A 15,096-nucleotide genomic window follows, 5' to 3' on the forward strand; every position below is an offset into this window, starting at 1 on the left:
ACACATCTGAATGCCTTAGGTTCCCAAATGTGCACACTCTGGGGAACTGTTTTTATCTAAGTTAGCTGAACAGTGTGGTGCACCGTTGGAAACTGAAACTTGCCCTTTGAAAGATGGACAGCCCCAAACAGTGACTTAAAGATACCAGTTTGAGTTAGGAGCCCCTGCGAGTGTCAGCGCAGAGCGAGAAAGGCAAATTTCTCAACTGCGCAGGTGGGCAGGCGGGGGTCAGGGGGCAGGGGTCAGGGGGCACAGGGCGGGAGGAGGGGGGGAGCTGGCCGCGGCTTCCGGCTCAGACTGGCCGGCTCCGCCCGGGCGCCCCTCCCCAGGTCACTCGCTGGGAGACCTGCGCCCTGTCAGGCTGGGAACCGGCAGCCCAGAGCGGGGAGGGGCGGGGGCAGGTGCAGGAGGAGGCGCAGGTTCGGACAAGGGCCTGGGCGCCCCTTTCCTTTGAAGGAGAAGCCGGGAGGGACCTTCTCCGTCGCTTCATGAAAACTAAGCTGAGTCAGCCTCCGTCCGCGGCTACCGAACGGCCGCCCTGGCCTCCCGCCCGGGATCCCAGCTCGGAAGCTGATTGGCGGCCGGAGGCCTCCTCCTGCCCTTAAAGGAGCCGCGCTCCCAACCGCGTGGGCGGCTCTCCTCTTCCCAGGGATGGCGCCCACCGTCCTCCTCCTGCAGCTGGCCGTCCGCGTCCTGGCGCTCCCCCTGTACCTGCTGGACTTCCTGGGCGTGTGGAGCTGGATCTGCAAAAGATGCTTCCCCTTCTTCCTGGCGAGGTTCTCCTCGGTGTACAACAGGCAGATGGCGAGCACGAAGCGCGGGCTCTTCGGCAGCCTGCAGGAGCACGCGGGCCCCTCGGGGGCGCTCTGCCTGCTGGAGCTGGGCTGTGGCACCGGCGCCAACTTCCAGTTCTACCCGCCCGGCTGCAGGGTGACCTGCGTGGACCCCAACCCCAACTTCGAGAAGTTCCTGATCCAGAGCATCGCCGAGAACCGGCACGTGCAGTTTGAGCGCTTCGTGGTGGCGGCCGGCGAGGACATGCGCCCGGTGGCCGACGGCTCCGTGGACGCGGTGGTCTGCACGCTGGTCCTGTGCTCCGTGCAGAACCAGGAGCGCATCCTGCAGGAGGTGCGCAGGGTGCTGAGGCCGGTGAGTGTCGGCGCGAGGAGGGCTGGTGGGGAGCCCCCGCCACCACCAAGAGCTGCCTGTCCATTGCCGCTCACTCCCACATCCCAGTGTGCAAAGTAAAACTACCAGACAGGCACTGTGGATTATTTATTTGTTTGTGTTTTAATCTTAGAGTGGGGAAGAAGCTATAAAGGGAAAGACTGGTAAATCTGAATACACAAAATGCAGGGAGGGCGGAAGGGTCCCGGGTTCTATTGAGGTCAAGGGCACATGCCCAGGGCTGGATCCCCAGTGTGGGGCGTGCAAGAAGCACCCAATCAATGATTGTCTCTCATCATTGATGTTTCTATCTCTCCCTTCCTCTCTGAAATCAATAAAATCATCTTAAAAAAAAGAAATTAAACTGCAGGGGGAAAGTACTATAAACAAGAACAAACTTAGAAGAATTTTGGCCAGGGACGATAGACAGAGAGTTAACTTTCTTCCTATTAAATGACATCACTAGTCAAAGGTCAGTAGGATGTTTTACAATAGGTTTTTATTGACTTCAGAGAGAGGAAGGGAGAAGAGAGATAGACATATCAGTGAGAGAGAAACACTGATTGGCTGCCTCCTGCACACCCCTTTCTGGGGATCGAGCCTGCAACTTGGGCACCATGTACCCTGCCGGGGAATGGAGCCAGTGACCTGGTGCAGGGGCTGATCTTCAACCAACTGAGCCACACCTGCCAGGTGGTAGGATTTAAAAAAAAAAAACAAAAAAAAAAAACAAGGAAAAAAACAGGCGAAGAGCAGGAACAGAAATATAAATAAAAACAGCCAATAATATGATTTAAATGCTCAACCTTACAATTAAAGAACAAGTTAAAGCAAGATATCATTTTTACTTATTGCACTGTCAGATTTTTAAGGTCAGTGTGGTGTGGGGGTGCGTTTGGGAGATGGGACACCCCATGCACATTGGAGGAAGTGCTGTCCTTGGAGGGCTATTTGATATAAAATTTTTTTTAGTTAAATTTATTGGAGTGACATTGGTTAATAAAATTATATAGGTTTCAGGTGTACAGTTCTATAATACATGTATATGCACTGTATGCTTACCACCCAAAGTCAAATCTCCTTCCATCACCAAACATTTGACCCTCTTTACCCTTTACTACATCCCCACCCCTTTCCTCTCCGGAAACTACCGTACTGTTGTCTATGTCTGAGTTGTTTGTTTGCTCTTTGCTGTTTTCAGTTTTATATCCCACATGAGTGAAATCATATAGTCTCAAATTTTTCTGTCTGACTTATGTCACTTAGCATGGGAGTCTCAAGATCCACCCATGTTGTTGCAATGGCAGTATTTCATATTTTCTTATGGCTGAATAGTATTCCTTTGTACAAAGGTACCACATCTTCTTTACCCAATCATCTATCAAAAGACACTTCAGCCCTAGCTGGTTTGGCTCAGTGGATAGAGCGTCAGGCTGCTGACTGAAGGGTCCTGAGTTCGATTCCAGTCAAGGGCACATGCTTGGGTTGCAGGCTCGATCCCCAGTAGGGGAGGGGTGTGCAGGAGGCAGAGCAGCTGACCAATGGTTCCCTCTCATCATTGATCTTTTGTTCCTTTCTCCCTTTTTGAAATTAAATAAATATATATATCCTATTTAAGAATAATATACAAATTAAACATACCTCCACTACACCCACAAGCCATGCCCACCAGCCAGTCAGGAGTGAGTATGCAAATTAACCCAACCAAGATGGCTGCAGTCATGGAGAGAGCAGGAGGCTTGGGTTTCTCCAGCAACGGAGGAAGCCAAGCTTTCCACCTGTCCTGGCCTGCCTTGGCCTCCACTTAAGGCTACAAAGTTTCAACGATAGAAGTTAAATAAATCCCAACAAAAATGGCAGCAGCCACGGAGCTGGAGAGAATAGGAAGCTTGAGTTGGCCCTGGCAATGGAGGAAGCCCGGCTTATGCAGTCCTGGCTGGCCTAGTCCTCCAATTCAGGCTACAAAGTTTCAATTGTAGAAGGTAAATAAATTCCAGATACCAGGGCCTCTGCTTGAGTCACCAGGGGGTGTGGCCGGCCTGCAAACCACCACAGGCCCCTCGCCTAGGCCACCCCAAACCCCCACCCTGATCTGGGACACCCTTCAGGGCAAACCAGCTGGCCCCCGCCCATGCACCAGACTTCTATCCTATCTAATAAAAGAATAATATGCAGTTTGACCATCACTCAAACATAGAAGCTGGCTGCCCCCATTGGTCAAAGATCCTGCCCCCATGTGGACACAAGATGGCCACCACAAGATGGCCAGCAGGGGAGGGCAGTTGGTAGGGACCAGGCCAGCAGGGGAGGGCAGTTAGGGGTGACAAGGACTGCAGAGGAGCAAACAGGCTGGCAGGGGAGCAGTTAGACATCAATCAGGCGGCATGGGAGTGGTTAGGGGGTGATCAGGCTGGCAGGCAGAAGTGGTTAGGGGCAATCAGGAAGGCAGGCAGGCGAGCGTTTGGGAGCCAGCAGTCCTGGATTGTGAGAGGGATGTCCACCAGTATCAGGCCTAAACGGGCAGACAACCCTAGGGGGGTCCCAGATCAGAGAGGGTGCAGGCTGGGCTGAGGGGATCCCCCCCCCATGCACAAATTTCATGTACCGGGCCTCTAGAGTGTGTGTGTGTGTGTGTGTGTGTGTGTGTATATTTCTTTAAAATACATATTTTTTAGTAGAAAGTAACTGCTTTAAGTTTTAGCTATTATTATGTATTGCTTTTATGATCAGAAAATAGAAGTGGCAATAATTGCTTTAGAGTAGCAGGTCTGAATAAAATTTGACAGATGAAACTATTGACCAAAATGCTGTTTTAGTGACTTATCCATGTCTTCTCACGAAGTTGATCTCTGGGGCCACTGATATCGGATGCTTCCAATCATCTTATAAATCTGTTTTCCCCAAACTAAAATCCTTGAAATGGGTTTTCTTTTCTTTTCCAGGGAGGGGCTTTTTATTTCCTGGAGCATGTAGCAGCTGAGCGTTCGACCTGGAGTCACTTCTGGCAGCAGGTCCTGGAGCCGGTCTGGTACCTCGTGTTTGATGGGTGCAGCCTGACCAGAGAGAGCTGGAAGACGGTGGAGCGGGCCGGCTTCTCCAAGCTGCAGCTGCAGCGCCTGCAGGCCCCGCTGTCCTGGCCGCTGGTGCGCCCGCACATCTGCGGCTACGCCGTGAAATAGGCCAGCGGGGAGCAGAGCAGATGGCTTGAGTCACCTAAGGCTCCCGTTTTACACTTAAATGCTAATTGGGAAAAGAGAAACCCTTTTCAGGTAAAGCTGAATGTCATGCTAAAAAGTTTACTTTACACCCTGCTTAGCCATTTTCCATCATCTCCCTAGCATCTGTCCATGTTAGGTCGCATCGCTGTTTTCTAGTTTTATTCCGGCTGCGCTTGGATTCGAGTTTTCTTCTACGTACGCTGTTTTCTTTTATAACACCATCATTTGTAAATATGTATGCCTGGCATATAATACGTGCTCAAGAGATATCTGTTGAATAAATTAGCTAAAGAAAACAATACAAATACAAAAGAGCTTTGGACGCCCCTTTAAAAGGAAACAGTGAGCCCAGCCAGCAGCGACTCGGTGATTGGGTGTTGGCCTGTGAACCGGAGGTCACGGTTAGATTCTGGAAGGGCTCATGCCCAGGTTGTGGGCTCAGTCCCCAGGGGGGGCATACAGGAGGCATGATGCTCTCTCATCATGGATGTTTCTGCCTCTCCCTCCCTCTCCCTTCTTCTCTAAAGTAAATATATATATATATATATATATATATATATATATATATATATATATATTTTAAAAAATAGAAGTAAACAATGAGCTTTTATAATTGAAGTCTACCATTATCCGAAAGCCTTAGTTTATTCAGTAACTTCAGCTGTCTTAGTTGTTACCAATAGATTTGAATTTCACCCCCTCTTTGATTTGAGAGCTCGGTGAAATAAGTAATTAAATCACTCAAAAGAAAACTTTGAGAAAGGAGAAATGAAAAAACCTTAATGATTCGCAAACTGAATAAAGGAAGACTAGTTGAAAATGATACTTGACACTTTAGTATTTTCATGAAACTGTTTAAGGCAGTTAAGGTTCTTGGGTTCATTTTCCTTATTATCTAGCACAGTGGTCAGCAAACTGCGGCTCTCGAGCCACATGCAGCTCGCAAGCCACAGTTTGCCGTTCTCTTGACTAATGAATTTGCCGACCACTGACCTAGACTCTCGATTCCAATAATTCCAGGCTGTGACTGTTCCTTGTGATTAAGCCCCTATCCCAGTGGTCGGCAAACTCGTTAGTCAACAGAGCGGCACATCGCGGCTCGTGAGCCATCAGGAAGCCCTCGTACGGTTAGGCGCACTTTGTAAGAGCCCCCAGACCAGACCGTTTGTGAGCGTGGAGAGGAGTGGGCGAGTATTTGTTGGATTATGATGATCAAATTTCCACCCCCTTCCAAGGTGATTTCTTTGTTCCTTGCAACCACGAAAACCTCTGAAAATCATTAAGTGTGTTCAAAATAAGTGTTGGGCTGATCAGTCAGAGGGTTTCAGAGTAGCATTTTCGGAAACAGTTTGCATGTATTTTAATAAATTTAGTATATTTTCTGAGATGATTTTGCAAAAAGGCCTATTTTAAATAACAGATCAATAAATTCATATGCATTTTAGGGATGGGAATAAAATAAATAGTTTATATGTTTACTGGCTTGGTTTCATTTTTCTTTACGTCTCTGGGGGGCTTTCCTTCCTCGTGGGAAGCTAAGCTGCTTAGACGTACAGGTTTTTCCTTCTTCAGCCCGGTAGCTGTTCTAGTGAACACAGCTAGCAGGCTTTGGAAACGGCAGTTTTGAAGGATCAGAATGTGTTTTGAAAAATTCAAGTCCAAAACCCCGTTTGTGAAAGCCAGAGAGCAGAAAGGGAGACGCTCAGCTCTCTGTGGGACATGGGAACAGTTCCTGTCACCGGGAGGTCTGGACATCCACCTGATTCCGTGGAGCATGAGTCTCCCCCCACCGCACCTCCCCAGAGTGGGCCGCCTTCCTCTCCCACTCCCTCCTGCCTGGTCGGTCTGGAGGGAGAACTAGGAAAAGCCGCGGGGACCTGGCGAGATGTTACTGGCATGTTGGAAGGTAAATGACGGCCAAGTGCAAAGTACGAGGCACATTCTCACCAATTCCTTCTTGCCTTAAGTGGTTTGGCAAACATTATCCTCACTTTTTCTTTCTTACTCCTCTCCTGAGGACATGTTTTTCATTGATTGGAGAGCAAGAAAGAGGGAGAGAGCAAGAGAAAAACATCCATCAGTTGCCTCACGTACCCTGACCAGGGATTGAACCTGCAACCTTCAGTGTGTGGAACAGCACTCTAACCACCGAACAGCACCGGCCAGGCCTATCCTCACTTTCTATAGACAACACTAAGGTGTAGAGAAAGAAAGAAAGAAAGTTTCTTACATTTCACAAGTTAAAGAACCAGTCTTAAAAGCCCTGATTCCCCAAACCACAAAACCTGTTTTGACTACAACTCCATATTATTTTCTCACTGCCTTCCTCCTCAGGCTCAGAATGATATATACGTAAGATCGTTCCTCCAGCCTGAGTCCCAGTGGGCTCCTGTTGACAGCACAGCCCTTTCCTGACCAATCATGTTTGGACGGGGTGGGTTTTGCTGATTGGCCCGAGGGCAGGGCCCCGTGTTCCACCCTGGGGTTGAGCACACCCAGGTCATTGGACTGAAACAAGGAGACTTGCAGATTATCCAGGTGAAAACAGAGCCTGTGACTGGATAAGGGGGAATGGATGCTGGGAAGGCACACCACAAATGCCCAGGATAAGCTCATTGCTGTATTTAATTTTTTTTTTAAAGAGAGAGTGGAAGTGATGGGGAGTAAGAAAAAGAGAGAGAGAGAAAAAGAAGAGAGAGAGAGAGAGAAGGGAGAGAGGAGAGACAGAGAGAGAAGGGGTGGGGGAGAGACAGAGACAGAGAGAGAGAGAAGGGGAGGGGAGGGGAAGGGAGGGGAGGGACACATCGATTGGTTGCCTCCCACACAGGATCAGGACCATGTACCAGGAAGGGGGCAGGGGGGGGGGGGGCGCGCAGAGCCATGTGTAACCTGCAACCCAGGTATGTGCTCTTGTCTGGGAACTGAATCTGGGACCTTTGGTGCTCGGGCCGATGCTCTAACCACTGAGAACACCAGCCAGGGCTCATTGCTGCATTTTGATCAGACCCTCTGTCTGCTTTCCTGCAGTGGATCACACACTACTGTGCTTACAACACTGGCTTTTCAGTGGAATAATTGCACACAATGAGAAAAATGAAAGTCAAATGACACTGGCTTTGGCATCAAAGTGGCCGAGGTCAAGTGCTGGCTGTGTCATTCATTGACTGTGTGACCTTGAGCAAGTTACTTTTCTGGTTTCACTTTCCTCACCTGCGAATGGGGATAATATCCACCTACAGAGCTACTGTGAGGAGTTAATGAAGTGAAGCACTTGGTGCTTAATAATTGTTGGACTTCATTCAACAAACGTGAGTGCCTACTGCGTACTCCGCTCTTGGTGCTTGGCTTAGAGTCCTGAGTAAGCTAGACCTGGCCCCTCCCTCCCGAAGCATACAATTGTGATGACGCTGTCCTCGAGGGAGAAGCTCGGGAAGAGAGCAGAAGGTGGGCTATCCCGGAGGAGGGGGTCAGAGGCGACCTGAGGAAGTGACACCTGAGCTGAGTGACAGAAGGTGAGTAAGCAGTATTCCAGCCGCCCTGGCCCCCGTGGCTCAACCTCTGCGCTGAGGGGCTGCTGACCAGATTCCTGGTCGGGTCACATGCCCAGTGGGGGTATGGAGGTGCTGATTGATGTTTTGCTCTCACATCAATGTTTCTCTCTCCTCTCTAACCAATAAAAATCTTTAAGAAAAAAAAATAGTATTTCAGTGTAATGTAACAGCTTGTGTCACTAATGAAGAGAGGAAACACAGTATGTTTATTATGGGCAGGAATATTAATCATGCTCTGTGGTGTGTTTTTGTTTGTTTGAAATATAAAAATATATATATATATATATTTTTGTATTGATTTTTTACAGAGAGGAAGGAAGAGAGATAGAGTTAGAAACATCAATGAGAGAGAGCCATTGATCAGCTGCCTCTTGCACACCCCCCACTGGGGATGTGCCCGCAACCAAGGTACAAGCCCTTGACCGGAATTGAACCCAGACCTTTTAGTCTGCAGGCTGATGCTCTACCACTGAGCCAAACCGGTTTGGGCTTAAATGTATTTTATTGATTTTTTTTTTATAGAGAGGAAGGGAGAGAGAGAATTAGAAACACCGATGAGAGAGAAACATCAATCAGCTCCCTCCTGTATACCTCCTACTGGGGTTGTGCCCACGACTAAGGTGCATGCCCTTGACCGGAATCAAACCTGGGACCTTTCAGTCCACAGGCTGACGCTCTTTCCACTGAGCCAAACCGGTCAGGGCTAATCGTGCTCTGTTTCCCATGATTGTTAGCTACAGTTATAAGAAATATTAATGATGGTCTGTTAACCAGGATTGTTCTGTTCCGATCAGAGAAAGCATATTCTAACCTGGCTGAGGTGCACACCCTGGGACACGGGAGTTATCCTGGGAATGTGGTCCATTCTCCTTATCCAAGAACTGCCTATTGTCATGGAAAGATGAACAGCTTTTGTTGCCAAAACAACAGAGTCCCAGAGGTGCCAACCCTTCACAACATCCCCCATTCCCCTCCCTCCAGCCTCCATTGCCTGTAACCTGTAACCATTATAACCATCTTATTCCTTTGGCCTATTTCCCCATGTAATCTTTGTCCTTCTACCCAATATAAGCATCTGGCTATGGGGGAGGGGAGATGGTGCAGATTTTCGTGGATAACATGCTGTTCTCCCATACTGGCAGCAGTATTGGAATAAACACTCACATATGATTCAACCCTGTCCCTCCTTAATTGGCTCAAGTAGTGGCAGGCAGCCTGGACCCATTGTTTGTCCAGTTTCGTGTTCAAGGGACTGAAAGAAAGCGGGCACAGCTGGGCACCAAAGCCCGAAAGGTGTGTTTTGGCATGGCCACTATTTCCATCAGCTTCTTGTTAGTTTTGTTAAGAACTTTGGTCCATGCCCTAACCCAGTGGTTGGCAAACTCATTAGTCAACGGAGCCAAGTATCAACAGTACAACGATTGAAATTTCTTCTGAGAGCCAAATTTTTTAAACTTCTTCTAATGCCACTTCTTCAAAATAGACTCACCCAGGCCCAGGTATTTTGTGGAAGAGCCACACTCAAGGGCCAAAGAGCTGCATGTGGCTCAAGAGCCACAGTTTGCCGACCACGGCCGTAACCGGTTTGGCTCAGTGGATAGAGCGTCAGCCTGTGGACTCAAGAGGCCCAGGTTTGATCTTGATCAAGGGCATGTACCTTGGTTGTGGGCACATCCCCGGTGGGGCGTGTGCAGGAGGCAGCTGATGGATGTTTCTCTCTCATCGATGTTTCTAACTCTCTATCCCTCTCCCTTCCTCTCTGTAAAAAAAATCAATAAAATATATATTTTAAAAAAGAACCTTGGCCCATGAGCCCAACACTTAATTTTTAATGGCTAATGAAAAAAGAACATTAAAAATTTATTTCATTTATATTATAAAACATTCTGTTCCTGTGTGTTCTGTTTCTTTTGAATTCCTACGCATTTTACACTTGAATAGAAATTGAACATTGCACAGTAGTTTTTTTGTACCTTGACCTTAAATTAGCCTTCCCCTTTAGTATTGCTTCAGAAAACACAGAACTTAACATGAATTTAAGTCTTGCTTATCTGTTAAGGCAACTGCGAGTCCAATTAATTGTGGCAGACTAATACCAACAAAAGCAAAAAAGAAAACTTGTCAGTATTACTTTATCTCAATATTGAAATCCTAAAGCATTCAGGCTACCTTAAACAATAACCGGGATTCCCTGAACCGTGAAAACATCAGAGAGTCAAGGTGGGGAGAGGTCACGTTAACTGAGGACAAAAGAAATGAATGTAGAGCTTGGCCAGCATGGCTCAGTGGTTGAGCATCAACCTATGAACCAGGAGGTCATAGTTTGATTCCCAGTCAGGGCACATGCCTGGGTTGTAGGTTTGATCCCCAATATGGGCATGCAGAAGACAGCCAATCAATGATTCTCTCTCATCACTGATGTTTCAATTTCTCTCCCATCCTAAAATCAATTAAAATTTTAATTTTGTTTTAAAGAGTGAACTGCTGAGCATCAACAACAAAGCCAAAGCCAAAGCCAACCTGAACGGCATCCAGCACGGCCAGTGGTGAACCTGAGGAGGGATGGTGAGGGATTAAAGGAAACAAAGAGCATACAATTGGGGCCATATGGATCACTGTGCCTGGATGAGGAAACAGTGACACAGCCAGGATCACACAAAGCAAAACAAGAGCAAGATGTTTATAATGTTCTTACAAGTTTCAAATCTGCTTCTTTCCTGTTGTTGCCATTCTCTGAACTCTATCAAGTTTTCTTTAGGCCGCGCTTGCTGCACTCCCCATAGCCCATCCATTTCTTGGCTACCTAGGAGTGCAGGGTCGGACTATAAGGTCAAGCTTACAACCACAGCCTTTGGCTACAATTGTGCTGGGAGGGCTGTGCCCTCCACGCTGGGACTTGTATGTGGCTTTGCCACAAGTCAGTCTGAGGCTTGATCCTGTCCAAACGCTGTAGCCGCTCTCCACACCAACCAGCCTAGCCACGAGTGTCAACCCATGAACCAGGATGTCACGGTTAATTCCTGGTCAGGGCATATGCCCAGGTTCTCAGTCCCCAGTGTGGAGCATGCAGGAGGCAGCTGATCAGTGATTCTCTCTCATCATTTATGTTTCTATCTCTTCCTCTTCCTTCCTCTTTCTTTAATCAATAAAAGAAATATATATAAAGAAAAGAGTGATTCATGCTTAGAGGCACTGACTACTTAAAAACCCCCCAGAGCCAACCAGATGTTGGAAATAATTAGTGATATTAAAGATAGGAATCCAGGGGAAGAAAGGAAGATGGAAGCATAAGTAAATGCCTATATTTGCCACCTCCCACAACCACATCAAAATTACAACTAAAATACAGAACAACCATCATCCAGAAGCACAGGAAAGCTGGCTGAATGGAAGTCCTACAACTAGAGAGGTAAAGAAGAAAGCACACTGAGACTGGTTTGAGGTGTGGAGGCACAGAATAGGGTGGTCTGGCACCCATGTGTGCTGCTTTTTTAATCTGGAGGGAGATTGTCTCTGCGGAGGCTGCCAGGAGGATAAAGGGATCTCAGTCCCACACCAGACCCCCACCCCAGGGTCCCAGAGCTGAGAAAAGAAGTCCCTACGAATGCTAAGAACTATGGCTGTAAAAATCAGTGTAGATTGGGGTTCAATGACACAGAGGCTGCTGGAGACCCAGCTGTTCCTCTTAAAAGGCTGGCACCACAAACTGAACTTACAAAGTCCCACTTCCTCTGAGCTCCAGCACCAGGGCAAAGATCTGGGGGCTGGGGACACAGACACATACGAGGAGGAACTGGATTATCTGGCACCAGGGCAGGAACTCGGGGGCAGTTTTCTCCCAGATGGAGGTGCTCACAGAGATCATAGTTCCTATGCTGGGACCTCCCTGGTTGCAGGGCTGACTGGCAGCCATTTTGTTTGTTCCATCCAAAAATACGAAGATAGTGTAAGGAGCCTCTGGGACAACTTCAAGCGTACCAACATTCGCATCATGGAGGTGCCAGAAGGAGAGAGAGAACAAGATATTGAAAACCTATTTGAGGAAATAATGACAGAAAACTTCCCCTACCTAGTGAAAGAGCTAGATTTACAAGTCCAGGAAGCACAGAGAGTCCCAAACAAGAGAAACCCACAGAGGACCACACCAAGACATATCATAATTAAAATGCCAAGGGCTAAAGACAAAGAGAGAATCTTAAAAGTAGCAACAGAAATGCAGTTAGTTACCTACAAGGGAATGCCAATACAATTTATTTCTCAACAAAAACTATGCAGGCCAGAAGAGCATGGCAAAAAGTATCCAGAGTGATGAATAGCAAGGACCTACAACCAAGATTATTCTACCAAGCAAAGCTATCATTTAGAATTTAAGGTCAAAGAGCTTCCACTGAGCCAAACCAAAGAAGAAGCTAAAGGAGTTCATCACCACCAAACCAGTATTATATGAAATGTTGAAGGGTATTCTTTAAGAAGAGGAAGAAGAAGAAAATAAAAAATATGAACAAAGTGGCAACAAATACATACCTATCAACAACTGAATTTAAAAATCAAAACAGATAAAAAATCTAATGAACAAAATAAACTGGTGAATAAGAAAGAATCAGAGGCATGGAAATAGAACAGACTGATGATTCTCAGAGGGAAGAGGGTTGGGAGTGGGAAGAGATTGAACAAAGATCTTATATGCATTACCTATGGACACACACAATAGGGTGGCGAAGGCCCGGGGTGGGGTGGAAACCAGGTGGAGGGGGACAGTGGGGAGAAAAAAGAGGGCATCTGTAATAATCTCAACAGTAAAGATTAAAAAATAAATGAATTTTTAAAAAAGAAAAAAATTATAAGAATCTAGAAATGGCCCAGAGGGAAAAAGAGACATGAGCATACAGAAAAATGAAAGAGCTCTATAATAATTATCTGTCTTCATCCAAAAAAATCAGTATTAGAATTATAGGCATTTTGAAGAAGCAGGAGAGAGAGCATGAAACGGAAAGTCTATTTCAAATAGTGGATGAGAACTTGGAAAGAACTAAGTCCTCTAATCCAACAAGCAAACAGAACACCTAGTTACCTCAATCCAAAGAGGCCCTCTCCAAGGTGCTTGGTATTAATGCTGTCAAAATTAATGACAAGGAAAAACTTCTCAAAGCAGCCAGGAAAAAGGAAAGCTACAAAGGAAAACCCATCAGAATTTCATCTGATTTCTCAGCAGAAACTCTACAAGCCAGAAAAGAGTGGAACCAAATATTTAACATATTTTAGTGATTTTGTACAGAGAGGAAGGGAGAGAGAGATAGAGAGTTAGTAACATCGATGAGAGAGAGTCATCAATCAGTTGCCTCTTGCATGTCCCCCACTGGGGATGTGCCCGCAACCAAAGTACATGCCCTTGACCGAAATCGAACCTGGGACCCTTCAGTCCGCAGACCGACGCTCTATCCACTGAGCCAAACTAAATATTCAAACGTATGAAATAGAAAAATTACAAGCCACAAATAATATTTCCATCAAAATTATCCTTTAACTATGTAGAAACGAAGACATTCCCAAACATATAGATGCTAAGGGATTTTATCACCAGAAAACCTCCATTGCAGGAACTACTCAAGGGAGTTATTCTACCCGAAACAAAGAATTAAGTCACAACACTACAAGTAAGATCACCAAAAAACTTACAGCATAAACAGGGATAATTTGTGACAACAAAAACATAAAAGAGGAGAGGGGAAAAGTTGGAACTGGCAAAGGAAGATAAAGCTCAGATGTACTCAAAAGAAAAAAAAAACTACAGTATACAGTATATGCAACTTAATTTTTTTTAATAAAACGAATGGTAACCACATACATAATTTAAAAAAAGAGAAAATAGGGCTTCCACCAGAATCAGGTGTAATGAAAAGCACCTCTAAATCAAATCCAAAATGGGTGCAGGTACAGTGTTTGGACAGGTTCAAGCCTTGGACTGATGAGAGGGCACAGTCCCAGCTTGGAGGGCAGAGCCCTCCCAGCACAATGATAGCCAACAGCTGCAGTTGTAAGTTTGAACTTATGGTTTGAACACATGGCCCCATGTGCCTAAGTGATATAGGCTGCAAGTAAACAAAGCTTGATCAGGTGCATGTAATTGAGTAGGATCAAAACTCATGAGAGCCAAAACCAGTTTGGCTCAGTGGATAGAGCGTTGGCCTGCAAACCAAGGTATGTGCCCTTGGTTCCGGTCAAGGGCACGTACCTTGGTTGCGAGCACATCCCCACTGGGAGGTGTGCAGCAGGCTGCTGATTGATGTCTCTCTCTCATCAATGTTTCTAGCTCTCTATCCCTCTCAATTCTTCTCTGTAAAAAATCAATAAAATATGTTAAAAAAAAAAAAAACACAAAAAAACACAACTCATGAGAAAATGTTGTAAACATCTTGACCATGCCCTTACCCATGGCATCTGGCTATAAAATAAAGACACGGCTGTGGGCACTGGTGCTGTCCCTCCATCAGAGAAGCAGCGTCCCACCGAGACCCAGTTTTCTTTTCTTGTCTGTCTTTTCTAAGCCTTTCAGCGCCCCCTCTCAGGGTCGCTGAACCTGGCAGAGCTGGCACAGACATAAAGCGCCCTGGGGCTCAGTATGCCCCGGCTGAGTCGGCTCCCCACAGAACAAATCTATTTTTAGTACAATTTTCATCACCCACCCTTAGGAGACTCCATGCCCATTCGTAATGGGCCTATTTCCTCCCACTGCTTTGTAGCCCTAGGCAAACACTCATCCACTTTCTGTTTATAGATTTACCTATTTTGGACATTTCTTATATTTTATTTTTATTTTTATTTTTTAAAATATATTTTATTGATTTTTTTACAGAGAGGAAGGGAGAGAGATAGAGAGTTAGAAACATCAATGAGAGAGAAACATCGATCAGCTGCCTGCTGCACACCCCCCACTGGGGATGTGCCCGCAATCAAGGTACATGCCCTTGACCGGAATCGAACCTGGGACCCTTCAGTCCACAGGCCTACGCTCCATCCACTGAGCCAAACCGATTAGGGCTGGACATTTCATATAAATGGAATCACACAATATGTGTTATTTTGTGACAGGATTCTTTCACTTAGCATGGTTTTCAACATTCATCTGTGGTGTAGCATGCATCTGTACTTCATTTCTCTTT

The 15,096-nt window shown here is 46.4% G+C and overlaps 1 protein-coding gene across 1 annotated transcript; it reads left to right on the forward strand.

Annotated features, from left to right (window-relative positions):
* The first annotated feature begins 347 nt into the window (after positions 1-347).
* Positions 348-5,861, forward strand: METTL7A (methyltransferase like 7A). Its single transcript, XM_036457902.2, has 2 exons — positions 348-1,149; positions 4,110-5,861. The coding sequence occupies exons 1-2, from the start codon at positions 652-654 to the stop codon at positions 4,344-4,346; spliced, it is 735 nt and encodes a 244-aa protein (XP_036313795.1). The 5' UTR covers positions 348-651; the 3' UTR covers positions 4,347-5,861.
* Positions 5,862-15,096: the final 9,235 nt, after the last annotated feature.

This window comes from Pipistrellus kuhlii, unplaced genomic scaffold, assembly GCF_014108245.1.
Source record: "Pipistrellus kuhlii isolate mPipKuh1 unplaced genomic scaffold, mPipKuh1.p scaffold_m20_p_3, whole genome shotgun sequence".
Classification (NCBI taxonomy): Eukaryota; Metazoa; Chordata; class Mammalia; order Chiroptera; family Vespertilionidae; genus Pipistrellus; species Pipistrellus kuhlii.